Source organism: Delphinapterus leucas, chromosome 7 (assembly GCF_059928025.1).
Source record: "Delphinapterus leucas isolate spDelLeu-1000000601 "Yukka" chromosome 7, BTC_Dleu_Yukka2, whole genome shotgun sequence".
Lineage (NCBI taxonomy): Eukaryota > Metazoa > Chordata > Mammalia > Artiodactyla > Monodontidae > Delphinapterus > Delphinapterus leucas.
The window spans coordinates 7,998,390-8,026,006 of NC_143135.1; the positions used below are offsets into that span (position 1 = coordinate 7,998,390).

Genomic DNA, 27,617 nt, shown 5'->3' on the forward strand with positions numbered 1-27,617 from the left:
GAGCCGGCCTGGGAAAGAGGCAGCCACAGCCCCCGGGGTCCCGGGCAAGAAGCGGCAGATGAACTTGGCACAGGGGTCTAGGGTGGGAGGGACTGGGGTCTGGGTGTTCTGTGGGGAGATGAAGGGGGATCACGTCTGTGGGGTAGAGTAGAGACTGTGATGGTGGCTGCCTGGTCCCAGAACCTGGGAGAAGAGCAGAGGAGTGGTCCGCGTCTGGCTGCCCCCGCACCAGCCTGGCTCCCGCCCGATGGCACCGTACCAGCTGCTGGAGCCTAGGCTGCCTGACATGCTGCAGGCAGAGAAACAGGCTCAGTCCCACGGCAGTCACTAGGACCACAGTTGCAAGAGTTGGGGGAGGGAGAGACACCTGGAAGAGCCCAGTGACCCAGACCTCTCTGACTATGGCAAACTTCATCTTGGAGGGAGAGGTGGAGGCTTTAGCAATAGCAAACCACAGGGGACCTCACCTGGTACAGATCGTGGCACGGGTGGGGGTGTGGAAAGGCCCAGCTGTAGGTCCCCATGGCTCAATGGGGCAACCCGGGAGCCCAGGGGTCCTGAGGTGGAACCGGGACTCCTACCTGGTGCTCTCACCCCGGCTGTGCTCCCAAGAGCAGCCCTCATCCTCGCAGTGTGCCCGGTCGAAGAAGTAGGAACGGGAGCCAAAGACCTGCCCGTTGAGGATGCGGCTGGTGCTCTGGGGGAGGGAGCTGCCATTGATGCTTCCTCCTGCCCCCCACTGCCCTACCCCACCCCCCAGAACCCAGCCCAGGTACCCCCAGTGCCGCCCCTCTCCACTGGCCCTCACCAGGTCCTGCGGGGGCCGGTGCACCCGGAAGAAGCCCACCAGCAGGGTGGTGGGCAGCAGCTCCCACACAAAGAGGATGAGGCCAAACACCAGGTAGCCTTTGTTCCCCAGGTCGTTCACCAGGTCCGCCTGTGGGGAGGCAGGGGCTGTGCCAACCTGCGGTCGTGCCAATGGGGCACCCAGACAGGGCCCAGGCCGGCTTGGGGCCAAGAGCCACAGCTACTGAGGAGGCGGCAGACGTGCCGAATGCCCACCTGATCAGAGACGTTGTACCAGTCATAATCGAAGGCGTCCAGCCGGCTCCGGGGGGCCAAGGCCAGGGCCGCCAGGTTGTAGCAGGCCCGGCTGGCATAGAGCAGAACCATGGCACCACCCATCGCAGCTGCCTGGCACACGCTGGTCCCCTGGCACAGGTGACAACAGAGGATCCTTAGGGAGGGTAGGCTCCAGCTTTCTCTCTACTCTGAAGACCCCAAACACCCCACAGGACACTCAGGCATCAGCCCTTGTGGCCCTACCTTGGCCTCCAGGTAGATGCTGGTGGAGGGAGCCCGCCGGGCGACAAGGCAGAGGCAGGCGGCAAGAGAGAGTGCGCAGATAACAAACAGGGAGTCGCTCACCAGGACGCGCACCAGCAGGAGGGCCCAGGGCTGTGCCCGGCGCCGGCGGGACAGCACAGCACACAGCACATTCACCAGCAGAAAGAGCAGCGAGGCCCCCACGAAGGCCCCTCGGACAGCCAGCCTGCGGCCCACAACACGGTCAGCCCCAGAAGACCACCCCTGGCGCTCCCCCACCACCCAGCCTCCCCCAGGAGACCCCGGTGTCCATCAGAACCTCAGGTCATCCAGTCTGAACCCTGCTCCTCTAGTTTTACAGATGAGGAAACTGAAGCTAAAGGGGTCAGAAGATGACTGACGGCTGTGGTACAGCAGAAAGAGCACTGGATTGGGAGTCAGAAATCTGGGTTTAAGCCCTGGCTGTGCCTCCTGCCAGGTGTGTGATCATGAACATGTTGCTTTACCTTGCTGGGCCTCAGTGTCGTCACCTCTCAAATGGGGCTAATAACAGCTTCACAGGTAAGTTGTAAAAATTAAAGATGTTTGTGAAAGCTCTTAATAAACTGTGAGATGTTATACAAATGACAAGAGTATCACTGCCCAAGGTCACCCAGAAGTGCCCTTTGGCTTTGGAGTTTCCAAGGGCTGGAGCCTCCAACTCTTCCTCCATCATGGATGAAATTGGTACCCTCTCCCTTCACAGTATCTCAACTGTTTCTATTATAGTTGTCCTTCACATATGCAATGCCCCTGCTGAGCCATCTGCACCAGATGCCTAACTCTTCCAAGCTTTTCACAAATATTCTGGGTTGTCCTCGCCTCAGACCTACCAGGGAGGAAGGAATGGACACCGGGCTTCTCCCTGCCCCTGACCTGGAGGCTGAACCCACCAGTGTCCCGAGTACTTACAAGCCTCGGCTCATCTCTGGCCGACGCTTTGCCTTGGCCTTGAACACCACCTGGGAGCAGAGATGCCCATCATTCTTTGGGGCCCTTGGGGCTTGCCACCCCATTGCCCACCCCCACCCGTCACCATGGTTACCTGGGCAAAGTAGAGGTTCATAAGCGTCAGTGTGAAGAACTGGAGGCAGACAGGACAGCAGTAGAGAAGCCAGAAGGGCAGTGGCCCCAGACGGTTGGCTCGGGGTGTATCTCGAAAGTAGAAGGAGAAGAGGGTGGTACGCAAGGCAGCCCAGAGCAGACAGAGTGCCAGGAACACCGTCTGATAGCTGAGACGCTTGTGCCCATACAGGAGCACCAGCCAGAGCTGGGCATAGACGGAGAAGAAGAGCAGGGCGTACAGAGTGGTGTAGGCCGCAGTCAGCCCCAGGGTCACGGCGGGCGGCAGCGCAGGCACCAGCCCAGCAGCAGGCACCAGGCCAGACAGGTTACTCTCCATGTCAGGGAGGGCGGCCTGAATCCCGGAGACAGAGATGGAGGGGCTGGCAGGGGGCCAGGGAAATAAATACGGAGGGGTGGGAGTTGTAGGGTGCAGAGACAGAGATGGGGAGCTCAGGGGGAAAGAAGTTGTGGCTGGCCAGGCCCTCCCCCCCTGAATAGAGGGACCCTGGCCTTTGCGGGGCACAGGCAACCTGGGCCCCTCACTCAGGGGTGTGGAAGGACAGCCTTTCCTCTCCAGGGCAGAGGGGGATGGGAACACTGCTATCTGGGCCAGCCTCAGAGCCGGGGGTGGGGAGGGGGGTGGAGGTGGCAGAGTCTGAAGAAAAGGGGTCCCTGGTCTAGGTCGCTGGAGTCGTCCTGGCAGGAGGGGGAGAGCCGGCCAACGCCAGTCTGCTCAGGGTAGCGGCCGCTGCCGGGGACGCTCAACGCCTGGCTCTCCCCCTCCCCAAACTGGGGGAATCTCTCCCCTCCAACAATCCGGATGGGGAGGGCCTCTGCCTTCCGTCCTCGGGATTCCGGACGCTGCCCCCACCCCACCCCCCACTGCGTCTACTCCCCAGCCGCGGGGGGCGGGAGGAGGCCGACGCCGGGTCCTCAGGCCGCCGATGGGTAGCCGGCTCCGGTCGCTGGGACGCGGGGCTCCGGCTCCCTGGCTCCCGCTGCTCCGCCCCCTCCTGCGCCTGCGCGGCCGCCGTTCGCTACGCAAATTGCTCAGAGTCTGGCCCCTGCTACGCAGAACCGCGCCGCGCCCGGCGCGGAACCGTTCGAGAATTGGCGCGACTTGCGCCGCCGGCGGGCGTCAGGGGTTACAAGAGGCGGCGAGCGGCCGTGACGCTCGGGCTGCGCCGCGTCCGGCCAGTGCCCGGGTGGGCACTGCCCGGGGCCGGCACTGCCCGGGGCCAGCTGCCCTTGCTTCTTTGGGGGGCCGGCAGTTCCCGTGCTTCTCTTCCCCATCCTCAAATCGAGATCATGCCGCCCGACCCGGGGCGGTAACGACTTCCCTTCACCCGGTCTCTGAACGAAACTTCCGCCCTCAGCCAAGATGGCCTCCGGGGCCCGCCCCCGGGCCTTATCCCGCCTGGCCCCGCAGCCCGCGCTAGCCGGCCCGCGCACTCCCTGGCCAGCGGCGGTTCCCGCTCACCTGGCCCGCCGTCTGCCAGGCGCGAGGCTCCGCGAGTCCTATGGTCACCCTCACAGGGGCCCCTGTCCCTTCTGCGCCGGGGCAGTCATCCTGCCAGGGCGGAGGCTCCCTCTCTTATCTCGAGTGCTCCCGAGTTGGCGCGGGGAGTGGTGCCCCTGATGCGGGCGGTGCGAGGTTTCCACCGCGGGGAGGAGGGAGGGGGACTTCCCGAGTCGGCCACCCGGTTCTTACGGAGCAGTGACAACAACAACAACAGTTGCATCCGACGGCTGAGCTTCAATTACGGCTTTGCAAAGTGCCTTCACCCACAGTAATCACCACTCAGTTTACAAGGATCACCGACTCCTGAGGGAGGTGTCATTATCCCCATTATACAGGGGTGGGAATTAAGGCCCAGAGGGCCTGAAGGACTCGTCAGCAGGAGCTGGCCCCCAGATGGGGACCCCAAAGAACCCCTCATCTGCTCCCACACACGCCCAAGGCATAAGGAAGTCGGGAGCTGAGCATCCGGAGACGTAGAAGGTACCCAGGAGGAAGGTGGTGGGCGGGGCCCGGGCCGTTAGTAGCCCCGCCTGCTGGCCAGTTAGTGACATTTCGAGAGCTGATTGGGCCGTGTCGGTGACAGTTCCCGTTGCCCAGGCAACTAGGGCCGGGCTCCCTCGGTGCTAGAGGGACGCGGCGGGCCTGGGTCAGGGGCCTCGAGATCGGGCTTGGGGTGAGACCTGTGTGCCGTCACCACGGGCGGGTCTGGCCGAGGCCTGGGTAGGGGCCTGGGGCTGCAGTACCGCCCCAGGGCTCTGAGAGATTTAGATCCTGGGTGGGTAGGTTGAGCTTCCTGCTGTGCCAGACTCAACGGACAGATGGGGGCCTGGGAGGCAGGGTGGACCTGGGGTTCTGAGGTGGGAGAGGGAGCCAGGGATGCCTGTGCCCCCCCCCACCGCCGGCCCCCGTTAGCCCCAGCTGTGCCCTAACCACCTACCATCTTACCCCCGCAGCCCAGAGCATGTTCCAGATCCCAGAGTTTGAGCAGAGTGAGCAGGAAGACTCCAGCCCTGCAGATAGGGGCCTGGGCCCCAGCCCCACAGGGGACAGGCCCCCAGGTCCCAGCAAGCACCGGCAAACGGCCCCAGGCCTCCTGGGGGAAGCTGGTCACCAGCAGGGGCAGCCAGCCAGCAGCAGCCACCATGGAGGTAGGCACCCCTGCCCCAAAAACAACCACCTGGCCTCCAGCCCAGTAGCTCCCTGCACCCCAGCCACATCCACACTCACTGGGTGGCTTTAAGCAAGTCCCTAACCTCTCTGCACCTCAGCTTCCTCCTCGGTAAAACAGAGCAATTAGTCACCACCAATGTAGTGCTGTGGGGATGATTAGGAATACCTAAGAAGCAATTATAGAGCTGGTGCTTAGTAAGTGGTCAAAGTACGTAGCTCTTAGCTTAGGGCCAGGACAGAATCACTGAGAGGCGACTTAAGTCACACTTGCTTGGCATTTCCTTGGGGCTAGAAGACTTGGTGGTGCCCTGCCCCAGGCTAGCACTTTCCCTGAGATCCTGGGATCCAGCCTTCCAGCCCCAGCTATGTTCTTTCCAGCCCTGTGGCTCACACCCACACGCGGGTTGTCCTTGCCAGTTGCCAGGGCCAGGTGACCCCAAGAGGCAGACAGCCCTACCAGGCAGCGGGTCTGTGTGGGGCTGGGGAAGCATCGGCTGTCCTCCACATCTACTGAGGGGGACCCAGCGCTGAGATGGAAGGATGGGCCCTGGAGAGCAGTGGCCATTTCTCTGTAGTCCCCACCTCCCCAGTGGCCAGCACAAGCCTTGGCACCTGGAACAACCACAGAGATCTTCTGAAAACAAAACTCACGTCCCTCACCTGTGGAAGCCGAATTGACGCCCTCCCATTTTCAGGAGCAGGAAGGCTTATTAAGACCCCCTCCCCAGGGAATTCCCTGGCAGTCCATTGGTTAGGACTCAGTGCTGTCACTACCTAGGACCCGGGTTCAATCCCTGGTCAGGGAACTAGGATCCTGCAAGCCATGTGGCGCAGCCAGAAAAAAAAGAAACAAACAAACAAACAAACAGGTTGGTATTCAGTTATTAGTCAGGGGTATAATCTCTAATACAAAACAAAACAAAAAACCCTCCCTAGCCCGCTGTCTGTCACACTGAACTCCGCAGGTTTTCTTTAACTTCCAGATTTTTGCACTTGCTGTTTTTCTGCTTGAAACAGCTTTCTGCACCCCCTCACCCGGCTGTCCCTTCCCATCTTCTGTGTCAAGTGCTGAATGTATGTTCCAGCTGCCAGGGGTTCATCAGTGACCAGAAGAGAGAAACCCTTGCCCTTGTGGTTGCCCACATTCTAGTAGGTGGAGGGAGACAAACCATAAACAAAGAAACAAAGTAGTGAGTGATATAATGCGTTAGAAGATGACGCACTACATGACACACTCTTGACTTTCTCACTGGAATCCAGAGTACTGGGGGGGCCGGGGGAATGATTTTAACTGAGGTGGTCAGGGTGGGCCTTGGTAAGAGCAACATTTCAGCAAAGGCTAGAATCAATGAGTGGTGAGCCAGGCAGAGGTCTCTGGGAAGACAGATGCAGGCAGAGACCTGCAGGCGGAGGGAAGGGCATATGCAAAGGCCCTGAGGTCAGGACACAGTTCAGGCCAGTGAGGGGAGGGAAGTTGGAGACTCATCAAGAGTTAAGGGAGGGGGAGGGGCCGATGGACAGGGCCTTGAAGGCCCAGGTAAGGACTCTGGCTTTCACTTTGAGTGAAAACCTAGAGGGCTTTGATCTGATTTGGACCTCGAGAGAATCACCAGGGCCCCCGTGTTGAGCCGGGTCTGCATTGGGCAGAGGCAGGGGCGGTGCCACAGGGGAGGATGGTGATCTGTGCCAGGCTGGTGGTGGTGGAAGTGGTAAGCAGCTGGACTCTGGGTTTCTCTTGAAGGTACAGCTGGCAGGATTTGCTGGCAGACAGATGTGGGGTATGAGGCACAGAGAAGATGGCTGCAAGGGATCTGGCCTGGGCACCTGGAAGGATGGAGTCGCTCTTAACTGAGATGGAACTGAGACGGCGTGGGGTGAGATCAGGAGCCCTGTTTGGGCCAGAGCAGGTTAGAGGTGCCTTTTGGGCATCCAGGTGGAGACTTCTAGTAGGGATAGATACCTGTAGAAGTTGGCAGTCGCTGATGTAGTGTTCTGTGGGCCCTGGGAACCAGTGTAGACAGGGGAGGAGCTGGACTGAGCCTGGGGATCCAGTCTGCAGAGGGCAGCAGGAGAGGAGGAGTCAGCACTGGGGTCTGAGAAGGAGGGAGCGGTCTGGTAAGGAAAGGGCGAGCTGAACCCGTGAGGCTCCTTCCAGGGCCGCTGGAGGAGGACTGCGAGTAGAGCACTGGGCTCGACACAGGGCCAGTGCAGCTTGGGTGGCAAGTGGGGAGGGATGATAGGAAGAGAGTTGGAGGTAGAAAGGGGAGCCCACCCCCTCTTGGCAGCTGAGCTCTGGCAAAGAGGAACAGAGGAGCAGGTGGCAGCTGAAGGCCCAAGGAGAGTCAAGGAAGGGTTGTTTTATTATGTCTTTTATGATAGAAAGGGAAATGAAAAGAGCATTTGGTGGTGGGGGGCCCATGCTGCGCGGCTTGTGGGATCTTAGTTCCCCAACCAGGGATGGAACCCATGCCCCCTGCAGTGGAAGCATGGAGTCTTAACCACTGGACCGCCAGGGAATTCCCAAAAGAGCATGTTTGTAAGCTGATGGAGTAATCCAGGAGCAAGGAAAATACTGGAGGATGCAGAAGAGAAGGGAAGCTTGCTGGAGAGGTGTCCTTGAGTAGGAGAGAGCAGTTTGGTGTGCAGGGGAGGGGCGGCTCAGCTAAGAGCGGTGGAGGTTAGGGGGAGATACCTCATGGGAACTAGTAGAAGTCTCTCTCATGGGTGCTTCCATTTTCTTGGTAAAAGGAAGCCAGGTCTTGAGCCAGGAGTGAGGGTTGGGAGAGGGATGGGGGCTGATGGGGAGAGAGGAGCAGGTTTGAAGTGGTTGTCTTGGCCTAGAGGATGGAGTGTGGAAGGTGTGCTGGGCAACATCTAGGGTGCCACTGGGTCTCGTGACCATGAATTTGAACTGAGGTGGCACGGCTGTGCTTTTCTCCAGCCCCACTGGCCAGTCAGCTGCCTGTGGGAACTGGCAGGGAGTTGGCCTTAACCAGACCTGTGCTGGTCTCAGCCCAGTGAGAGAGGTGGCTGGGGGCTTAGCTCGTGTGCAGTGTAAGCTGGCCAAGTGTGAGGAATCCCAGCATCATTAGAGTTGGGGTGCCAAGGCAGGGAGCTGGGAAGGACCACTTCGGTGCTATGAATGAATGAAGACACGAGCGGCTAAGGGAGTGGCTGGGGAGAGAACGGCAGGGAGCTCCAGTAATCTCCTGCACCCACGAGGGGCCCACCCTGTGGGCGGTGGGTGCTTGAGGCCCAGAGTGGGAAGGGTGGCACAGCCCAAGAAACTAGATTTGTGGAGGAGGGAGTGAGAATGGTCTGAAGCAGCAATAAGCCAAGGGGATGCCTATCCCAGCTCCAGGTCCAGCCATGAGGAGGCCTGCAGGGGAGAAAATAGCCACCATGTAAGAGGACTGCACTGGATTCCTTAAACTTTTCTTTTTTAATTAATTAATTTTTGGCAGCATTGAGTCTGTTGCTGCGCGCAGGCTTTCTCTAGTTGCAGCGAGCGGGGGCTACTCTTCTTTGCGATGCGCAGGCTTCTCATTGCAGTGGCTTCTTCACTTATTGTGAAGCACGGGCTCTAGGCGTGGGATTCAGTAGTTGTGGCTCGTGGGCTCAGTAGTTGTGGCTCACGGGATCTAGAGCACAGGTTCAGTAGTTGTGGCTCATGGGCTTAGTTGCTCCGCAGCATGTGGGATCTTCCCTGACCAGGGCTCGAACCTGTGTCCCCTGCATTGGCAGGTGGATTCTTAACCACTGCGCCACCAGGGATGCCCATCCTTAAACTTTGGACTTAGTTTTCGATGTCTAAAAAGCAAGTGATTTTTCCATAAAAGATCCGCAAATGCCAGCGACCTGCCAGAGCCACGGGGCCACTGCCCCCTCCAGATGGGCAGGGTCCTGTCACTCTTCATAATCCCTGCCCACACACCCCTGCTGTAGTGGACGGCGTGTGTCCCCAGGGCGGGCCTGTGGCCACCTTGTGTGCTGTGACAGCTCCATTGCATAGCCTGGTGCCTGGGGCGGCTGGTGCGTGGATGATGGAGAGGGGAGGAAGGACATGCAGTGGGAGAAGCAGCCCAGTGCCGGGCCCTGGGCCAGACTGCAGGGGTCAAGCTCAGCTCTCCCCTCTACTGGTAGCTCGAGCTTGAGCAGGTTACTTAACTCACTCTGCCTCAGCTTTCTTTGTTTTTCCTTTTTAAAAAATTGAAGTGTGGGCTTCCCTGGTGGCGCAGTGGTTGAGAGTCTGCCTGCCGATGCAGGGGACACGGGTTCGTACTTCACCATAGTAAGTGAAGTCAGAGAAAGAAAATATCACATGATATCACTTATATGTGAAACTAAAAAAAATGATACAAATGAACTTACTTACAAAACAGAAATAGACTCACAGACATAGAAAACAAACTTACGTTTACCAAAGGGGAAAGGAGGTGGGAAGGGATAAATTAGGATTTGGGGATATTTTTTTCTTTTTGGCCGTACCACGCTCGGCTTGTGGGATCTTAGTTCCCCGATCAGGGATTAATAACCTATAATGGAAAAGAATCTGAACAGGAATATATGTATGTATATGTATGTATAACTGAATCACTTTGCTGTATACCTGAAACTAACACATCATTGTAAATCGACTACACTTCAATTTTTTCTTTTCTTTTTTTTTTTTTTTTTTTTGTGGTACGCGGGCCTCTCACTGTTGTCTCTCCCGTTGCGGAGCACAGGCTCCGGACGCGCAGGCTCAGCGGCCATGGCTCACAGGCCCGGCCACTCCGCGGCATGTGGGATCTTCCCGGACCAGGGCTCGAACCCATGTCCCCTGCATTGGCAGGCAGATTCTTAATCACTGTGCCACCGGGGAAGTCCTAAAGAAGAAGAATATCTTATTTCAGTGTCCCAAATACAATTTTGGTGGAATACGGCAATGCACAGCCATGTATATATTGTTTCTGGCTTCTTTCAAGCTATGACTGCAATGCTGAGTAGCTGTGACAGAGACTGTGTGGCCTGCAATGCCCAAAGTATTTACTATGTGGCCCTTTACAGAAAACATTTGCCAGCCTCTGCTTTAGTGTTTTCTGATTTCCTCAGCTCTGAGCAAGGTGGGGGTATGTTCTCTACAGGACGGTAAGGGGCTTTTGTACCCCAAACGGCTTTGGGGACACAGGAAGCCTCGGCCAAGACACGACAGGCAGCGCACCTGCTCAGGGAGGAGTGCCACGCTGCTCTCCTGCTGGGGGCGAGCAGTAAGTGAACCCACGTGTGGTAGAGCAGGATCCAAACCCAGCCCTGCCTGATGGCAAAGCCTCACTGCCTCAAACTGTCTGGAACATCACTGTTTTAATGAAGTGTGCAAGGATGCTCACAGAAGCATGAACATGGATGTGTCCAGCCCCATGCACGTACCCAGAAGCCCAATGGGTAAAGAACTTAAAGCCTGGTGGTGGGCCTCGGGGCACCTCCAGCCCTAGGCCCCTCCCAATTCCCCACCCCAGCCCCAGGCAGGCTCTCTGGAAGGATGGTGTGAGTGGGCAGGCCTGGGTACCCACCCATGCTCACAACCAGACAGGAGCCACGCCCATCTCTCACCCTTACCTTCCCCAAACTGGGAGAGGCCACCTCTGCCGTGCCCCTGGGGACTGTAGGGGTGAGAGCTGATTGAAGGTTGGATGCATAGGGTGGGAGGGGCATATCCACTTCCCCCTGGGAGTTCACAGAAAATCCCTCAGATTTTTTTCTAGTAAACAGAAGGACACTTAAAAGTTCAGTTTACACTTAGGAGTGTCATTTTGACAATGGCTGGCTTGGCGTTGCTAAATCCATGGCTTTGGTAAAAATCCCCACTCCTTAGGGTAGGCTGCTGGTAGAGCTGGCACTTAAAGAAGCACCAGGGGTGCCTCCCCAGACCTGAGCCCCCAAGGTGGCCCGTGGTGCTGCTGGGGGGAGCCAGGGGCATGAGAGTTAAGCACACAGGCACAGGAGCCAGACTGGTTGGGTTGGAATCCCAGCTCTGCCATCTACTAGCTGTGTGACCTTGGGCAAGTTATTTACCCTCTCTGTGCCTTAGTTTTCTCCTCTGTAAAATGGGGACAGGGAGTAACCTCCTTCATAGGATGTGATGAGGACGTAAGGAATTGATACACACGAAGCGCACTTCCAACCTGACACAGCGAGTGCTCTTCTGCTTGCTCTGATTCCTAGGCAAGGGTGCAGTGCCCACCTGCCAATCACTCATCTTCTGACCCTTGGGCCTTGCATCTGGCAAGTGTGGAGGTGTGTGTATTCTTAGTGCTGGTAAAGGAAAATAATAGCTGATGGTTCCTGAGCATTTAAGTGACCGGGCAAGGTGTACCAGCTGTGCGACCCTGGGCAAGTTCCTAACCTCTCTGTGCTTCTACTTCCTCATGTGTGAAATAGGGAGAACTTGGCCTCTGCTTCACTGGGAAGCTGGGAGCCTGCAGGACATGAAAAATGCAGAATTGGGTGCTCTCCCTGTGTCATTTGTTCTCGTGGAGGTCCTGGGGTCTGGGGTCCATCTCACAGAGGACTACACTGAGGCCCCAAGGGATTAAAGAAAAGGCCCCAGGTCACAAAGCAGGAAGGTGGTGGTGGGGACCCCGGCCCTGCTGCCCATGCCTCATGGAACTGGTCAGCGCTCTGCAGATGGGCCTATTCTCATCAGGGCTCTTGCTGCTCTCAGCTCCTTAGCCCCCACCCCCAATCCCAGCTGCTGACTTAGCTGCCCGTTCCCCACTGCCAACTCACTCCTCAAAGGCTTTATGGTCTCCCTACCTACCTGACCTCAGGCTTTGGTGACGCCCAGGAGCTCCGACCACCCGCTTAGCCTAGGCCTTTCTGGATCCAGCCCCCTCTTCCCTTTTTGGCTTTCTCAGCCATGTGTCTGGAGATGGGACCCTTGGAGGCCCAGCAGCCCTGGAGCTGACCCACAGGCCTTTTGGGAGGGGATGAGACAGTTACCCCTGGCTTCAAGACCTGGTCTAGATCTTACTTTCTCCAAAACGCCTCCCTGTGGACGCTGGCCCCCTGCACTTCTTCCATGCCTGTCTTTCACTCTATACTTAGCTCTGGATTTTGCTCCTGGGAGTGTTCTAGGTCTTTGCTGGACTGCGTATGCGGGTGGGGTTGGCAGGAGTTCGGGAGATGGCACACAGTACATAGGTCGGTCAAACTCAGGACACACCTCTTTGCATAATGATCCACCACGCCCTTTCAGCTTACAAAGCACTTTCCAGCTCTTTATGTGACCCTCATGCAGTCACTGGTAGTAAGGACTACGTTTATCCCCACAGGGAGGTGAGGGCACAGGTGCAGGGAGTTGAAGGGCAGCTGGACAAGGGAAGAAGTGTAGCTCGATGGATAATCACTGGACTCTGGATTCCAACAAACCTCTAGGGACTTCTAGCCTCAGAGCTTCACAGCTGTGGGACCCTGCGCAAGTCTTCACCTCTCTTAAACCTCTGTCTTCTCATCTGCAAAGTGGAAGCAATGTTAGTACTCACCTCCCAGGATGGTTAGGAGGATAATGAAGTAATGCCCAGGGCCTACTAGCACACAGCAAGTGCTCCCTAAGTATTACCTAAAGTCAACAGACCTTTCTGGACAATTTCTCCAAAGTGGGTGCTGTGAGAGGTACAGACACGCTGCTGACAGGCTCTTGTTCTCTGGGGGCCCAAGGTCTCCTGTAGGCCACAGCAGTGAAACAAATGGACCCCAGCAGGTCAGCTGCAGGTCGCCTGGCTGGGGCGACCTCCTCATCCAGGGGACTGGTTTCCTCTGCGGGGGAATGGGGCTGAGGAAAGAGCTACCGGCCCAGGGGGTTGCTGGGAAGCCCCAGCATCGCGCACTCGCAGCTCTAACTACTAGTTCTTATGCCCTTATTTTGTGCCAGGCACAGAGGAAAGTCATTTTATACACTAAGGGCCTGGCCCATTATTGGGGCTCAATTAAGATTTGTGGGATTAGTGAGAAGTTAATTCGAATCTTCACAAAAGCCCCGTGAGCTTCCCTTAGGAAGGAACTGGGGCTCTGAGAAGTAGAGTGATGTGCACGCAAAGACCACAGCGGGCCGACGGAGCTAATGCTGAGGGCTTCGGCAGAGCTGGGGGCACAGAGGAGTTGAGATTCACGTCGTCCCCACCCCCTGACCTTCTCTGCAGGCACTGGGGCTGTGGAGACCCGGAGTCGCCACAGCTCCTACTCCGCGGGGACGGAGGATGAAGAAGGGACGGAGGAGGAGGAGCCCAGCCCCTTCCGGGGCCGCTCGCGCTCGGCGCCCCCCAACCTCTGGGCTGCACGGCGATATGGCCGCGAGCTCCGGAGGATGAGCGACGAGTTCCACGGCTCCTTCAAGGTGAGCTCCGGCCGGGGCGCACAAGGCACCGCAGTCCCGGGGCATGCCGGGACCTAGACTCCCGGGGCTCCTCCCACTGGGCTGTCCCATTCGAGTCCCACTGCATGTCGGGATTTGCGGTCTCGGGACTCCTCCCCCCAGCCTGTCCTTTCCCGAGTCCCAGGGCACTTCGGGATCTGTAACCCAGACCCCGCTCCAGAAGGCCAAGGCTCCTGCGTTCCCCAAATCCTTTGAGCGCGGGGCATGCTGGCATCTGTGCTCCTGACCGACCTCTTTCGGATATCCGGGTTCCTGGACCTCAATTTCGGAACCCCTTCTTTAATTTTCGAATTACGGTCCCATCTTCCAGGTGCCAGATTTCCAGCTCTGGCGCTTACAGGGTCCTAGGCATCCTCTCTTCCCGCCCCCGGCATGGAGGGTCTGGGATCTCGGTACAGGGCCTGCTGCCAGCTATTGTCTTTATCTCCCCCGTGATCTCACTTGGCGGTGGGATTCCGGAAGCGGAGGGGCCAGGCTCGAGGTGCCAGGATAAGCTAATTCACATAACCCTTTCCTCCTCCCACCCCGAAGGGACTTCCTCGCCCGAACAGCGCGGGCACGGCGACGCAGATGCGACAAAGCCCCAGCTGGACGCGCTTCCTTCAGTCCTGGTGGAACCGGAACTTGGGGAGAGGAGGCCCCGCCCCCTCCCAGTGACCTTCTGTCCCACATCCCGAATCTCCGAACCGCTGCTGGCGGCCATCTTGGGAGTGGGCGGAAGTCTTTTCTGCAGGCCTTATGCAAAAGGAGGCTGTTTCGTCCCTTTCAGAAGGAGGCGGTCTGACCCAGAGCCCAATTCCCTTCCGGTGTGTGCAAGGACCGCGGAGGGGCTCGGCCCCCATCGGAAGTTTTGAAGTTTTTCCGCCCTTAGGTGCTGGAAATGGCCCTGTGACCCCGCCCCCGGCGCTGGGCTGCCACAGTCGCCTTCGCCAGTTGCGAGCCGGAATTAACCCTAACTTCGCCAGAACGCTTTCTTCCGCGGTAACGCTGCGGGCCGATGCTCGCTAGAAATGTGGTAATAAAGCCCGCGTCTGTGCCGTGGAGTCTCCTATGTCCGTCGCTTGGGGCTTCGCGGGCAGGGGGAGCGGTAGCACTGACAGAGTTTCAAAAGATGCCCCCGTTTTATATATAAGGGAAATTGAGGCTGTTTCTGAGTGACATCATGGGACCGAGATCAGAGAGGGGTTGAGGCGGCGAGCAGAGCCACGGCTGCTTGGCCTCCGGGAAGCGGAGTGCGACCGGACCTCGGGGACCTCCAGGTCCTTATCTTTAATATGGTAATTGGGAACTGCAGGCCGGCTGGCCGCCGGAATTCCACGCACTGCAAACCGTGCCGCAGTCCCCCAGGGGAGGGTCATTTGTTCCTATTTGGGTCAGTCCTTTTGAGCAGCTACTGTGTGGCCGGCCTGGGGCCAGCGCTCCTCAGGGAACTGGCTGGACGCGTAGGGCGGGGGAGGGGGTGGAACGCTCGGGTCAGGGCTGTGAGTAGAGCGATGGCTAGGGAACCCGAGAAGCTTCACCAGGACCTGGGAGCAGAGCTCAGAGCTCAATTTCAGAAAGATTTATTGGCGCCCCCTACAGACAAGCCAGCACTTTGTACTAGGTACACAGAGATGAATTACGCCACAGCCCCTGCTGTCCCAAGCTTCCTGGCAAGGGGAAAGTCAGCCTCTCACAGTGGAGTTACTGTCAGCCAGTGCTGTAACAGGTGCCTGGAAGCGGGTTGAGGGCGGCTCCCTCCGGCAGGGTAAAGTCAGGGACGGCTTTAGGGAGGAGGTGAGCTAGAGCTGAGACTTGAGATGGGGGAGGGGGCTGTCATTCCCAGTGGAGGAAAGAATAAACCCTTGGAAGGATGGGGGAGCTGCAGAGACCAGGCTTCTCAAGGGTCGGAATGTCATGCCCAGGAGTCTGGAGTTTAGCCTGGTCTTTGAGGACCTGTGGACTGACGTGTAGTGTTTATGTGTGGAGTCAGGAAGATGGGAGTCAGCTGCTCAGGGGCCTGGACGGGGCAGCTTTGGGGCTAGGACCAGACCTGACCACAGAAGCAGGGAAGACCCGGGCAATGATACTGACCCTAAGGGAGCAGGGCCCAAGGCAGAGGTCCCCAGCCCTGGGAAGGCCCCGCTCTGGAAATCCTGCTTCTCTGGCCTCCCCACCCCATCTGTTTGCCTGAGGTTGCAGCAAAAACAAAGAAAACACTCAATTGGCAGGAGATAAGCTCAGATAAGAGGCTGCCTTCCTCTGGAGGCGGGAGGCAGCCCGGGAAGCGCCAGGAAGCTGGGAGAGGCCTTGAAGAAGTGCCAGCCTGACCCTGCTGCAGAACCCAGCCGCACCCTCGCTGCGGGGTCTCTGCCACTCCACGCTGTCCCAGGGCAGGAGGGGGAGGCATGGAGCAGGTCCTCCAGGCTGGCCGAAGACAGTCTGCCATAGAGGGTCCAGGCCCACCCTGCCTCCAGGTCAGGACGTCTTGACTTAGTTGTGGCCTCAGTTTCCTCATCTGCAAAACAGGCATAACGTCTCCCTCACGGGGATGAGGGGTGCCGCGCGTCCTAGCCCCTGTGTCTGTGACCGTCAGCCCCCCTTCTCCCAAGGGTCACTTCCAGGCTCATCCACTTCCCACCTATTGCTGAGAGCCCAGGTCCCCTGATGTTGGGCAGGTTCTGAGCTGCCCAGCTCCACCCCTAACAGGTCCATCCCCCGATACAGTCAACTGCCTGTGTGGCCCGGAGCAGCCTCAGCGGAAGATGCTGGGTGCTTGGGTCATATCAGGCAACAGGAAGAGGGTGCAGGGGAGGCTTCCTGAAGCAGAAGCCTGAGCCTCTGTGAAGGGAGGACAAGAAGAGCCCGGGAGCGAGAAAAGTAATGGGTGGGGGTGGGGTGGGGTGGGGTGGTGGGAGGAGAGGGGAGCAGGAGTGATAGCCCAGGGCAGAGGGCATAGAGGCAGGAAAGCCTGGGGGAGGCCAGAGGGCCTCTGATGTCAGGTCACTGGGAAGATCTGCAGGCAGTTCCTGGGCAAGGAGGTCTCAAGATTGAAACCCAGCAACCCTTTGTTGGGGGCCTGACCTCAATCCCACAATCCCATTTTATAGATGAGAAAACTGAGGCTCCAGAAGTAGCAGAGCCAGATCTAGGGCCCGAGTCCTCTCCAGCACTGCCCCACCCCAAACCACGCTGCACACAGGGTCCCTGAAATCCACTTTTATTCATGTAAAAAAATCCCCAAAGGATAGAGAAAGAACGTGACTCCGACTTCCCGGAGCTCGAAGTCTCCACCCACTGTTCCCTGGGGAAGTGAGGGAAATGAGTCCCACTCTAGGGTGTGGGTGTCCTGGGGGTGAGGCCCTTCTGGCCCACAGTGACCCACCCAGCACCTCCCCTAGGACTGAGGGCAGGAAGGAGGGACTGGGGATTAAAGGGGCCCCAGGAGGATGAAGGAAGGGAGTTAGTGTGGGGTGCTCGCCCCAGTTTAAAAAAATAAAATTTCTAAAGATAAAAAGTTTAAAAAAAAAAAAAAGCATTTAGTGTCTTAGCCTCCTGCCCTCCTCCCAGTGCCCACCCTGGCCTGGTGGCCACCTCTTGCTCAGCCAGTTCAGAGCTTCGTAGTCTCCTCTTGGCTCTCCGAATCAGCGCCGGACAGGTGCCCACTGCTCCCAGGCGCGTGACCATTGCTGGCACAGGCCACCAGATGCCCGTCCCCCAGTCCCTCCGGTGTCTCGCCCAGCAGGCTCCGGCGGATCTCCTGGGGCAGCCTCTCCCGCTGCTCCTGACACTCCTGGGCCAGCTGGGCCAGCAGCTGCAGGAAGAAGAGTATCACAGGCAAAGCCAGGCCACCCGGCGCCCTGCCTACCTGCTGCCTGCCTGCCCCTCATCCAAGGCCTCACCTTGGGCTCCTCTTCTGTCAGCTGTTGGAGAATCTGCTGCTGCGCGGCCACAAGGCGTTCCTGCCGCTGCTTTTGGGCCTCCTCCAGCTGTGGGGGGGCAAGGGCTCAGCCAAGGGTCTCTAAGGAAGGGGCTCGGACCCCAGGGCTCTGCCTGGGCACAGAAGTCAGGCAGGCACAGGCTCCCGGAGTTGTGTGGCCACAGGGTCCTGAGATGACTTTTATAGCAAACCTTCCAGACCCAAAGGAAAAGGCTCTAGAAATCCCTCTAGGGCAACGTAGCACCAGGCTGGCCCCCAGGATACAGGTTTACGATGACTGAAGGAACAGGGGTGGGCTAGGGTGGCACCTGAACTTCACTCACCCGACGGATGGAGTTGACCGACTCAGTGATGTGTCGACGGTTAATCTCTGTCAGTTCCCTGCACAGGAGCAAGGCAGGATGGGCTCAGTGCCCAGGCACCCGGCCCGGCCTGCCCAGCGCCCAAATGGCTCCCGGCCCTGATGCCCTTACGCCTCCTTCTTATGTTTCTCCCTGGTCTTTGCCTCTGAGATACTGTTGTGGCGCTTCCTGTCCAGGATCTTCTGCAGTTCCTTCTTCTCCCTGGAGGAGCCAGTGGGGGAAGAGGAAGCCTCAATGGCAGGACTGGGGTCTCTGCCCTCCTCCTGGCACCAGGGAGTATCCCCCGTCTGCCCATGAGATCCCCTGCCTTCACCTCTCGTTCATCTCCTTCAGTCTCTTGAACTGAGTGGTGTGAGCATCCATGACAATCTCCCTGAGCCTCTGCTGAGCCTATAGACACAGGTGGCCAACAGGTGACACGGGCTGTGACAGGCCTGTCCAGGAGGCAGTCTCTCCCCCACTGCCACACGTCCCCCTCACCTGTCTCAGGTGCTCCAGCCTCCGCTGGGCCTCTGTGTCCACCTGGGCCTCCCTCAGCTCCAGCAGACACTGCACCTGCTTCTTTTGGAACTCTTGATACCTCTTCACCTCTTCCTCCTCCTCCCTCTCGTCCTCCCCGCCTCTGTGGGGAGAACCCCTCTGGGTGATGCTCAGGTCGTCACATGGACTTGGGCTGGGAGGGCAGGGGGACAGGGCATACTCCAGCAGGCAATGGGAGATGCCAGCCCACAGGGGTGGGATCTGTTACGCCAATGAGGAGGCCCGTTAGCTCCACCCAAATGTTGGGAGCCTGTTTGGGCAACAGTCTCTGGAAACACACTCTTACGGGGACTTCAAAAAAGGTATCGCTCCCTGGCGGAAAGAGGGTGGGACCCAGACTCCTCTGTCTTCCTCGCACCAAACCCTCCTCCCTGGGGTCAAGGGGCAGCGCTTGGCCGTCCCTCCACGCCCACCTAGTGCAAAAACCCATGTGCACACACATTCTCATATTCACATCCATGCACGCAGCACACTTGCACACAGGCAGGCTGGACACTCACAGGACACCCGGCCGGTGCCGGCACCTGCTCTCGGCCTGGGCCTGGGCCAGGCTGTCGAGCAACCGGCGTGTGAGGGCAACCGCCTTCCGCTGATGCTTCTTGTGTAGCTCTCGAAAGTCTCGCTCTTGCCGGCTCTGGAGCTTCAACAGGGCCTTGTGGCCTCGGAGCTCATCCAGCGGGGCCGGGGCCACCTCTGTGGGCAGCAGAGCAAAGATGGGCCGGGCCGGGCTGGGGCAGACCAACCCTGCAGGAGCACCTGCCCCCTCCAGGAGTAGCCCCGCCCCCCAGAACAGGCCTGCCCCCTACCTGAGAGGACGCTGGCAATGAGGTCATCACGCTGACCTGGAGAGCAGAAGCAAGTCTGTCAGAAGCTGGAGGAGCCAGCAGCAGAGCTATGTCCCTGCGCCCACTCCAGGCTGCCCCTCACCTGGGCTGCTGAGGGAGGTGCTGGTGGGGGAGGTGATGGGGCCTGGGGCCCGGCGGGGGGAGGCGTCCAGTGGGCTGGGTGTGGGGTTTGGGGTCAGTTGGGACCCTGGCTGCTGAGACTGGGTCTCCTGGCTTGTCTCCAGGCCAGCCTGAGCCTGTGGGGGAGAAAGTAGAATGCTCCATGCTCTTTCCACAAACGCTGTTCTCTCCAGACCCTTTTTTTTTTTTTTTTTGGCCATGCCACGTGGCATGTGGGATCTTAGTTCCCCGACCAGGGACCAAACCCGGGCCCATAGCAGTGAAAGTGCGGAGTCCTAACCACTGGACCGCCAGGGAATTCCCCGTCTCCAGACCTTTCTGTCCTTCACAACCTCCCTCAGCCTGCCTGGCCCTGGACTCCTCCTCTGTAATGTGGGCCTGCTGGGACAACTCCATGAGAACAAGAGGTACAAAATGAGCATTTCTAACCCCTCTTTCCACGTGAGGCATGAAGAAGATAACGTGAGGTCGTGTCTCTAGGATGCCAGGCCTCACTGCATATGCTTAGGAGCTTCCAGATTGTTCCGGAAAGCCTTAGCCCAGCCCCGTTTCCTCCCCTCTCCAAGTCCCCCTCCACCCTTGCCCACAGCTGCTCATCTTCCTCGTTGCTTAGCTCCTGATTAAATCAATGAAGGAAGTGACCACAGAGTGGGCACCAGCCTCTCCCACTAACAGCTCTAGGCAGCCGTCTCTCTTCCCTGCCTGCCGCAGGGCCCCGTGAGACCGGGTCTAGATCTGCGGCGAGCCTCTGCTCCTGACCCCTCCCCGCAGAAGCCACTGCCCGGCTCCCAGGATTTCCAGATGCCCTGGTGAAGCGGCTGTGGCTGAACCCTGCACCCTGGCCTCGAACCCGCTGGCAGCAGGAAGAGTTCTAGCCCAGGACTGTCCTGAAGGCCTTTCTCATGCAAAAGGGGTGGTTTCCACCTCCTTAAAATGTGGAGAGTAACGGGAGACTGCTGAGCCTATTGAACAAGGGAGCCCTGAAGCCCCACGCTGCCCTGCACCAGGGCGGAAAGGCCAGCGTTGGAGGCGGAGCCCAAGGTTGGAGGGACGGACGGTGTGGGTGTGGGTAACTGCATGAAGTTAGCGTCTGCAGCAGGCAGGGAACAGCCCCACTTGGGGAGAAGAGCCAGACCACCAGCTGGGAGTGGCATGGGACGGTGCAGGTGGAGGAGGGCAGAGAAGGCTGCAGGGTAGGCCCAGAGGTCAGCCCTCACCTCCCTACCCCACCCACACCCCGACCCCCAGGGGCCCCCAGGGTCCGGGTGAGCCTGAGCCCTGCTGCCTCCTGCCTGCCCCCGGCCTGACCCGGCTCACCTCACTCTCCCCAATGAGGGCGGCCAGCTGCTTGGCCCTCTGGTCCATCAGGCTGACGTGCTTGATGGGATTGATCAGGGCCTCTGCGTAGTCTGGGCGGGAGCAGAGGGCAAGGGTCTCAGAGACAGAACCCCCGGAGCCAGCCTCCAGACCAGCCTTCCCCGGCTCTGGTCTCCCGGAGGGACGGAGGGAGCACAGAACCCGCCCTCAGCTCTGTTTACCACCCTCAGTTGGGGCCACCAGTCTCAGCCACTCCCAGGCCCTGGTGGTGTCCTTGTCCCCACCCTGCGTGGCCTGCCCCGCCCCAGCTCCCTCCAGCTCACCTTGGTGGTCATCGGGAATGTAGTCAGAGGCCTCAGTGTAGACAAGCAGGGCCGGCAGGCACAGCGGCTGGTTGGCCTCGTTCCGCAGGCAGATGTAGTGGTACCCTGGGAGGGCGGGAGGGCAAGGTGGCTGCGCCCCGATAGGTCCCCACACACCCTGCCCCCTGCGCTGCCCAGAGCCCAGGTGGCCTCACCTGAGCGGATGGCAGAGACAGGCAGGATCCGGTGCCCCACGAACTTGCCACCCTCCTCAAAGGCCGCGATGCGCAGCAAAGCCAGCGTGGGCAGCACCACCTGAGGGCCCAGACGGGTCTGAGCTGCAGCTGGCCACAGCCACCAAGGCCGACACCCAGAGTGGGCCCTTGGCCAATCTGACCCAACCACTGACCATCAGTCACCATCGCCACTGAGCCAGTGGTGGACCCACACCTCTGTGACCTCGCCAAAGGGATGACCAGCTTCCACCAGAGCCCTGAGTCAAGAGAACAGGCAGATGGACCCCTCCAGGCATCGCTATGGTGGGACAGGTCTGGTCATTGCCAGCTTAGAAACTGGCATGCGTCTGGGCCTGAGGCCACACCCCACCCCAGCAGGCTGCAGAGGGCCCATCCATTTGGGGGGCAGGGAGAAGCTGGGGTGAGCTTGGAGCAAGTCCCTCCTGCCTGGGGGATGGGGTGGGCGCCAACGGGAGCTGTGGGACCTCCTGCTGTCTCAGCTTCCTGTCCTCTCCTCTCACCCCACACAGGGAAGGGAGTGTGAGCCTGATGCTGGGACATGCAGGACCCGGGGTGGGGCCTGGAAGTGACAGGCCCAGCCTTGAGGTGCTGGGGCACAACCACCTTCACATCCCCAACCACCACCAATGCTCCTGGTTCCCGTCCCCCCACTAAGAGAGTCCGGCAGGTCTGGGCTGCAGCTCCCTGTGCCGGGGAGGGCACAGGTGCGGGGCTCACTTTGGGGAAGTCGAAGGGCTCCTCATCCCACACGGGGTTGAACGAGTTCCCCTGAGAGGTCCGAGTGCGGTACTTGCGCCGCGTGTCGACAGGGAGGCCGAACATATCCACCTCCACGTAGATGCCCACCTTCCTGTCGGACAGGAACTGCCCCGAGATCACCTGGGGGGCCAGGAGGGTGAGGTGGCTGCTGAGAGTCCCGTCCCCAGGACACCCTGGCCTGAGCCCTCCCTGGCCCCACCTTGACCCGCACGGCATTGGCCACGATGCCATCCACGATGACCTCGGTGAAGGGGTCAAAGGACTTGTCTGGCCGCCGCATGAACTCGGGCTTGAGTAGGTAGCCACTGCGCCCGTTGTACTCGAACACGCCCGCGTTGAGCTGCATGGCCACGTCTGGGGGCAACAGGGGGAGGGCAAGGGTCAGCAGGTCAGATGGGGTCAGGAGTCAGGAAGAACAGTGCCGTGCAGAGGGGGGACCAGGAGTCGTTCAGGTCGGATCAAATGGCATCAAGGATCCAGACTCAGGAAAGAATGGACAAGGTCTAGGATCAGCCAAGGTCAGGAGTTAGGGTCAGCCAAGGTCTCGGCTGGGTTTGGGGATCTGGGATTAGACAGTCAGAGGCCCCTTCAGTCAAGAGTAACAGGGTCATGGGGCAGAGGTCAGTGAGGCGGGGGGCCAGAGGTCAAAGGTCAAGGCAGGCCAGCACTCACCCAGGGTCTGGAAGTTGAGCGCGACGAGCTGGCAGCCCACATTCCAGAAGAGCTGGGGCATGTAGTTGGACGAGTCCACGCGTGTGCCCTTGGGGTAGATGCGGCTGAGCTGCTGCTTGTTGTATCTGAGGTTGGCAGTCAGGGGCCACGCCGTGTACTGGCCCCGTCAGGTGGCGGCCCCGCCTTCTGCCTCGAGCCCAGTGCTCCAGGCCCATCCTCAGCTCCTGTGAACCCACCTCCCCGCCTTTGCTCAAGCTGCTCCTTCAGTCCCCCGCTTCTCCGCCTAGGCCCTGCGCAGTCTGCCAGGCCTGCTCAAAACCCAGACCGGGGTGCTAGAGCATCAGGATCCTGCACAGGTGCTACGAGTGGGGTCAGAACAATCTGAGCCAGCCTCCGAGTGAGTAGCCCCACCCCGCCAGCCCTAGCAACGCGGAAGGATACTCCACAAACTCCATGGGGCTCTTGGTCAGTTGCTCCATGGCCTTGGTCTCCACAAAGGATGACATCTCAAAGCACTTGTTCCTCTCTGGGGGGTGGGGAGTGGGAGGGGCTCAGGCCTGGCAGGGCCAGACCCCCTCCCACTCCTCCACCTCTCACCCCACTCACTTCGAGCAGCCTCAAAGGACTTGAACTTGACGGGCTCGATGTAGTTGACAAGCGTCGACATTTCCTCAGTGGCATTGACCTCACTGCTGGCAGTGCCCTGTGGCCCCCAAATGCAGGGTCAGCGGTCCCATGGCCCCCAGCCATCAGTTGGAAGTTCCCTCACCTGCCCCCCACCACAAAGGAGGCACTGACCCTCCTCCCAGCCCTGCAATCACACTGCCCAGTTCTCCCAGCAAAGACCCCAGCCTGGCCACGCCTGTCAGTCCTGGTCCCATCTGCCCCGCAGCCTTCTCTCTGGGCCTCTCTGATGTGCCCTGGACCCCACCTTCCTGGTTTGCCTTCTATCTCCCTGATCCTTGGAAGCTGGAACTCCTCACCCAACCCCAGGGGTTCAATTATTCACACGCAGATGAGCCCCAAATTTCCATCCCCAGTCTCATTTCCAACCACCACCTGCCATCTCCTACTGGGTGGCTCACAAGAGCCTCAGACTCAACCCCTGCTACCTGAGCTCGACCATGGCTGCCCACACCCTTCCCCACTCTGGGCCCCTCTCAAACCCAATCTCATGATTGACCTTTTCTGTCACCTTCTCTCCTCAAAACTCAGCGCCCCCTCGTCTTGCACTGCCCCCTCCCCCTGCACTCTCTGGCCCTGCCACAGGGCCTTTGCACGGTGCTCCCTCTTCCTCAGGTCTGCTCACCCAACACCCCCGCTGAGGTCTGACTCCCCCTCCCGGCCCACGTCCTGAACACAATTTCACACTCGCTTCCGTGCCTGTTTATCTGAGACCCCTCCCTCACTCCACACACACCCCCCTCTGAACTCTGGGAGGGCAGGGATAACATCTGATCGTGAGCGGACCCAGCACCCGGTGCTGTGCCCGGCACAGTCAGGGCTCAGCAAACACTTGGGAAGTGAAGATGTGCCGCCACCCCCTCTTCCTGCCTGTAGGCCTGACCTCGTCGGTGGTCGGCTTTTTGGGGTCCGTCTGTTCCTCCTCTTCCTCATCCTCTTCCTCATCCTCACGGTAGGCAGATCCAAGGGCATCAGGGCCCCGCTGCAAACTCTCCTCACCCAGAGACTTCTGAGGCTCCAGGCTGGGCTTCTCAAGGCCCGCCTCCTCCCCATTGCTCAGGCCTGGGCAGCTGTCAGAGCTGGGGGACCCTGCAGAGGACAAGGCCACAGGCGGTCGGGGGTCAGGGCACACACAGACACATAGGAGCCAGGAGGAGTTGTGCCCAGCGTGTAGAGGCGACTCACGGAGTCAAGGGGCACTCTCAGGGCACTGTGGCTGGGGGACGGGGGGAGCTCAGCAGCTGGATGGGATCAAACCGAACGGTGGTATAGAGGAATCAAAGGTCAAAGATCAGGATGCAGAGTTATATCCAGCAGGGAGATAGGTAGCGTGGCTCAGAAGGGTGAGAATTGGGGTACAACAGCCTTGACGGTGGGGGTAAAGGATGACAAGGTGGGGCTCCAAGTCAGGGCTCAGTGAGGGCCACACCCAGTGAGGGTGCTTAGTGAGGTGAGCACTGGGGTCGGATGTAAGCGGGACCTCAGTAAAGTGAGAGGTCCAGGGTGAGCTGAAATTAGAACCAGCTGGGTGGGTAGACTCAGTAGGGGTCTCAGGAGAAAGGTGGTTTAGGTCAGAGGTGATTGAGGTCGGAGGTCAGAATTCAGAGTCATAACCTGGTTGAGGGGGAGGGCTCTGTGAGGTGCGAGGTGGAGGTTGAGATTGAGGGGTCAGGAGGTGGAAGGAGCCAAATCCAACTGGGGGTGAAGTTCAGTGAGGTGAGCACCTGGGGTCAGGGGTCAGAGGTCCCATACTCAGATGAGAGGTGGTGAGCGGCTTGGTGAGGAGGGAGGTCAGGTTGGGAGCAGAAAGAGCATCCCCGGGGAGGGCTGAGCTCAGTGAAGTGGGAGGTTACGGTCAGGACTGGGGTCGAAGGTCAGGCCAGGACCATACCGAGCTGGGGCGAGGAGGGCTCGGTGACGGCGGAGCTCTCGCTCAGGGCCGAGTTGCTCTGCTCTAGCGGCCGCTTGCGCACAGAGCTGTCGGGAACGCCAGTGCTGGGCCGGTGCCGCTTCTTGTTCTTCACCAGGATGCGGCCCATCAGGTCCTGGGGGCTGGGCAGGGGGACGCCTGGGGCCAGCTGGTGGGCACGGACAGGTCAGGGTCTGCTGGGCGCCCTCATCCCCATGCCCCGCCCCAGCTCTGAGCCCCATACCGGGTACTTGTCCAGGGGGTCGATGAGAAGCGCGTCCCCAAAGATGGAGCGGCAGTACTCAGCCATCTTGGCCTGCTGCTTTGCCCTGTGGGGCCAAGGTCAGAGGTCAGAGGTTCTTGGGGTGAAGCTGAGGTCCCCAGGGTAGGTCAGAGGCCGGCAGGGTCAGCGAAAGATCCCAGGGTCAGAGTTCACAGGAGCAGTCCAACAGTGCCATGGCGAGGTGGCTGTCTCTGGGTCATCAGGGGTCCCCAGGCCAGGATCGGGGTCCCAGGGTCAGGGGCCCACTCACGAGTCCACATGGTTCTCAAAGGAGAGGATGACAGGGTAGGGCGAGGTCTTGAAGGCGGTCTCCGCAATGGCCTCCAGCACATCTCGCAGCGGCACCTCCGTGGTCATGGTGAAGCCGTGGGTGATGAAGGGCTCCTCCTCAGGCGGCCGCCCTTTCCACACATCCAGCTCCACGCAGCGGCAGCCCCACAGCAGTGCCTGCCGGTACATCTCCACCGACGAGGTTCCCGCCAGCTGCCCCGCTGGGGGCGAGGCTCCGTCACCACGGCCACCCCGCCAGCCTCGCCCTCTTCCCCAGGTCTGCACTGAACCGGGCCACGCTGGGGACGCAGAGCCCCGGGGGTGGCCTGGCCCTGCCACGCTCTGTCTGGCCAGCTTCTGACCACTCCTTAATTCACTGTGGAGCCAGCACCATCTCCCCCCAAAGTCCCAAAGCCGGGTAGAGTCGGCATCCACCAGCACTGGCTGACAGGCTGGTTCCTCCTCCAGGTCTCACCCTCTCTCAGATAAACACCCGCCACCCCCCATCCCACCAGCCTGAACCAGGGATTCAGCCCCAAAACCCCCATGGCCCCTCGCTTCCCTTTCCTCCCTCCACCGCTGCTGCCCTGGAACAGCCTCCATCACCTCCTCCTGGGGACAGCAGGCCCCTCCCCGCCTCCCATCCAATCTCTGCGAAGCACCTGGCATCATCCTTCTAAAAACATACCAGGTCACGTCACCTCCCCCTGCTAAACACCTTGCAAGAAGCCTTCCCACGCACTTAGGATCAGTCCAAATTCTTCCCATTCCTTCTGTGCCCCCTGGGTCCCTCTCATCTCTACCTGCCCCAGTCCCCGCCCCACCCAGCTCCACCCCACCTCTCAGCCGCCTTTCTGCTTAAGAGCACCAAAGGGCCTCCTGCCCCCGGGCCTACGCACAGGCTGTTCCTTCACACACAGGCTGTTCCTTCACGGGGCAGATGCAGGCCTCAGCCCTTCCCCCGGGGAAGCCTCCTGGACCACCCCGAGAAACCCATGCACAGAAGCCCACTCCCCAGGGCAGGCAGTCTGTTCCACGCGTGTATCCCTAGCAGGGGCCACCCCAAAAGGAGGGAAGCAGTCTAAGGGCCAGAGGGCAGAGGGCAGAGGTCATGCTAGGATGGGCTTGCTCACCAGTGAGATAGGTGTTGTGTGAGGAGTTGATGAAGTAGGCACTGAGCGGCTGGGTCATGTCTGCGCTCAGATCCAGAGCCTCTAGGGGCAGGATGCCATTCTCCTCACCTCCCAGGTAGCGGCTGAAGCCCTCCATGGACATCTGGTCTGGGGGCGGGGTGGGGTCAGCAGGGGCAGCTGGGGCCCTCCCGCCTTGCCCCCAGCTCCCACGCCGGCTCACCTCTCTCCAGGAATTGCTGGTTGGGCTCATACTTCTCGATAAGCAGCCGGGCCTGGGAGGGCCGCAGAGGCGGGTACAGCACTTCATTGAGCCTCGGGTCCCGTTGCTTCTGGTTGATGAAGTCCATGAGCTGCTCCAGTGTCAGGTATGGTTTGCCCTTGGCGCCTCTGGAGGGGGCGGGAAGTGGAGTCAGGCTGGAGCCTCACCAGCCCCTGCTCCAAACCCTCACCCTGCGAGGAGTCAGAAGGCCGGGTCTGGCTCCAGAACCCTCTGACTGGGACTTGGGCAAGTCGCTGGCCCCTCTGGGCCTCAGTTTCCCCATCCGCCCTCCTAACCATTTGGTGCTGCCATTGGTATCAGCAAGGGCTTTGGAAGCCACCAAGTGCTTGGCCCACCACACCATGCTTCCAGATCCTGGACCCGATCTCAGCTCCAGCCCTCGCCGACAACACATCTGAGCCACTGGGTCCTCAGCCCCAGTGTGCGCAGA

The 27,617-nt window shown here is 59.7% G+C and overlaps 3 protein-coding genes across 13 annotated transcripts in view; 1 reads left to right on the forward strand and 2 right to left on the reverse strand.

Moving 5' to 3' along the window:
* Positions 1 to 4,545, reverse strand: GPR137 (G protein-coupled receptor 137). Of its 5 annotated transcripts, none has more exons than XM_089914608.1 (8): positions 4,142 to 4,545; positions 2,411 to 2,782; positions 2,278 to 2,327; positions 1,327 to 1,552; positions 1,063 to 1,212; positions 809 to 937; positions 582 to 697; positions 1 to 289 (listed from the first exon to the last, which is right to left on the reverse strand). In XM_089914608.1, the coding sequence occupies exons 2-8, from the start codon at positions 2,765 to 2,767 to the stop codon at positions 130 to 132; spliced, it is 1,188 nt and encodes a 395-aa protein (XP_089770734.1). In that variant the 5' UTR covers positions 2,768 to 2,782; positions 4,142 to 4,545; the 3' UTR covers positions 1 to 129. The 5 variants fall into 5 exon arrangements, with proteins under 5 accessions (XP_089770734.1, XP_022447333.1, XP_022447332.1 ...); XM_022591625.3 differs by having other exon boundaries at positions 3,911 to 4,545; XM_022591624.3 differs by having other exon boundaries at positions 2,411 to 2,810; positions 3,911 to 4,544.
* Positions 3,813 to 14,572, forward strand: BAD (BCL2 associated agonist of cell death). 2 transcript variants are annotated; one of them, XM_022591630.3, is made up of 4 exons: positions 3,813 to 4,432; positions 4,906 to 5,100; positions 13,303 to 13,496; positions 14,067 to 14,572. In XM_022591630.3, the coding sequence occupies exons 2-4, from the start codon at positions 4,914 to 4,916 to the stop codon at positions 14,190 to 14,192; spliced, it is 507 nt and encodes a 168-aa protein (XP_022447338.1). In that variant the 5' UTR covers positions 3,813 to 4,432; positions 4,906 to 4,913; the 3' UTR covers positions 14,193 to 14,572. The 2 variants fall into 2 exon arrangements, with proteins under 2 accessions (XP_022447338.1, XP_022447335.1); XM_022591627.2 differs by lacking the exon at positions 3,813 to 4,432 and adding an exon at positions 4,531 to 4,625.
* The window catches only part of PLCB3 (phospholipase C beta 3), a 22,740-nt gene continuing 4,644 nt past the window's right edge, over positions 9,522 to 27,617 (reverse strand). The window contains exons 9-34 of one of the 6 annotated variants that reach the window (XR_016393769.1): positions 27,128 to 27,294; positions 26,908 to 27,054; positions 25,755 to 25,995; positions 25,466 to 25,550; positions 25,204 to 25,390; positions 24,196 to 24,401; positions 23,235 to 23,331; positions 23,070 to 23,154; positions 22,629 to 22,753; positions 22,156 to 22,310; positions 21,915 to 22,076; positions 21,156 to 21,255; positions 20,962 to 21,066; positions 20,639 to 20,730; positions 19,284 to 19,437; positions 19,163 to 19,198; positions 18,857 to 19,049; positions 18,297 to 18,438; positions 18,130 to 18,206; positions 17,928 to 18,017; positions 17,778 to 17,835; positions 17,417 to 17,503; positions 17,109 to 17,328; positions 13,292 to 16,032; positions 12,533 to 12,615; positions 9,522 to 9,990 (exon numbers count right to left, since the gene is read on the reverse strand). Coding sequence is in view for 3 of the 6 variants with exons in the window: in XM_022591632.2 (XP_022447340.1) it covers positions 17,125 to 17,328; positions 17,417 to 17,503; positions 17,778 to 17,835; positions 17,928 to 18,017; positions 18,130 to 18,206; positions 18,297 to 18,438; positions 18,857 to 19,049; positions 19,163 to 19,198; positions 19,284 to 19,437; positions 20,639 to 20,730; positions 20,962 to 21,066; positions 21,156 to 21,255; positions 21,915 to 22,076; positions 22,156 to 22,310; positions 22,629 to 22,753; positions 23,070 to 23,154; positions 23,235 to 23,331; positions 24,196 to 24,401; positions 25,204 to 25,390; positions 25,466 to 25,550; positions 25,755 to 25,995; positions 26,908 to 27,054; positions 27,128 to 27,294 (2,995 nt within the window). In the remaining 3 variants the exon portion in view is untranslated. Of the gene's footprint in view, positions 9,991 to 12,326; positions 12,616 to 12,737; positions 16,033 to 16,718; positions 17,329 to 17,416; positions 17,504 to 17,777; positions 17,836 to 17,927; positions 18,018 to 18,129; positions 18,207 to 18,296; positions 18,439 to 18,856; positions 19,050 to 19,162; positions 19,199 to 19,283; positions 19,438 to 20,638; positions 20,731 to 20,961; positions 21,067 to 21,155; positions 21,256 to 21,914; positions 22,077 to 22,155; positions 22,311 to 22,628; positions 22,754 to 23,069; positions 23,155 to 23,234; positions 23,332 to 24,195; positions 24,402 to 25,203; positions 25,391 to 25,465; positions 25,551 to 25,754; positions 25,996 to 26,907; positions 27,055 to 27,127; positions 27,295 to 27,617 lie in introns of those variants that run through there. The other 5 variants (XR_016393768.1, XR_016393767.1, XM_089914605.1 and 2 more) reach the window with 5 other exon arrangements.

Coding starts and splice junctions, on each gene's coding strand:
- GPR137 (XM_089914608.1), bottom strand. CDS start 2,767: ATGGAGAGTAACCTGTCTGGCCTGGTGCCTGCTGCTGGGCTGGTGCCT. Junction 2,328..2,410: donor TGAACCTCTACTTTGCCCAG/GTAACCATGGTG, acceptor CTCTGCTCCCAG/GTGGTGTTCAAGGCCAAGGC. Junction 1,553..2,277: donor CCAGAGATGAGCCGAGGCTT/GTAAGTACTCGG, acceptor TGTGGGCCGCAG/GCTGGCTGTCCGAGGGGCCT.
- BAD (XM_022591630.3), top strand. CDS start 4,914: ATGTTCCAGATCCCAGAGTTTGAGCAGAGTGAGCAGGAAGACTCCAGC. Junction 5,101..13,302: donor CAGCAGCAGCCACCATGGAG/GTAGGCACCCCT, acceptor CCTTCTCTGCAG/GCACTGGGGCTGTGGAGACC. Junction 13,497..14,066: donor AGTTCCACGGCTCCTTCAAG/GTGAGCTCCGGC, acceptor CCCACCCCGAAG/GGACTTCCTCGCCCGAACAG.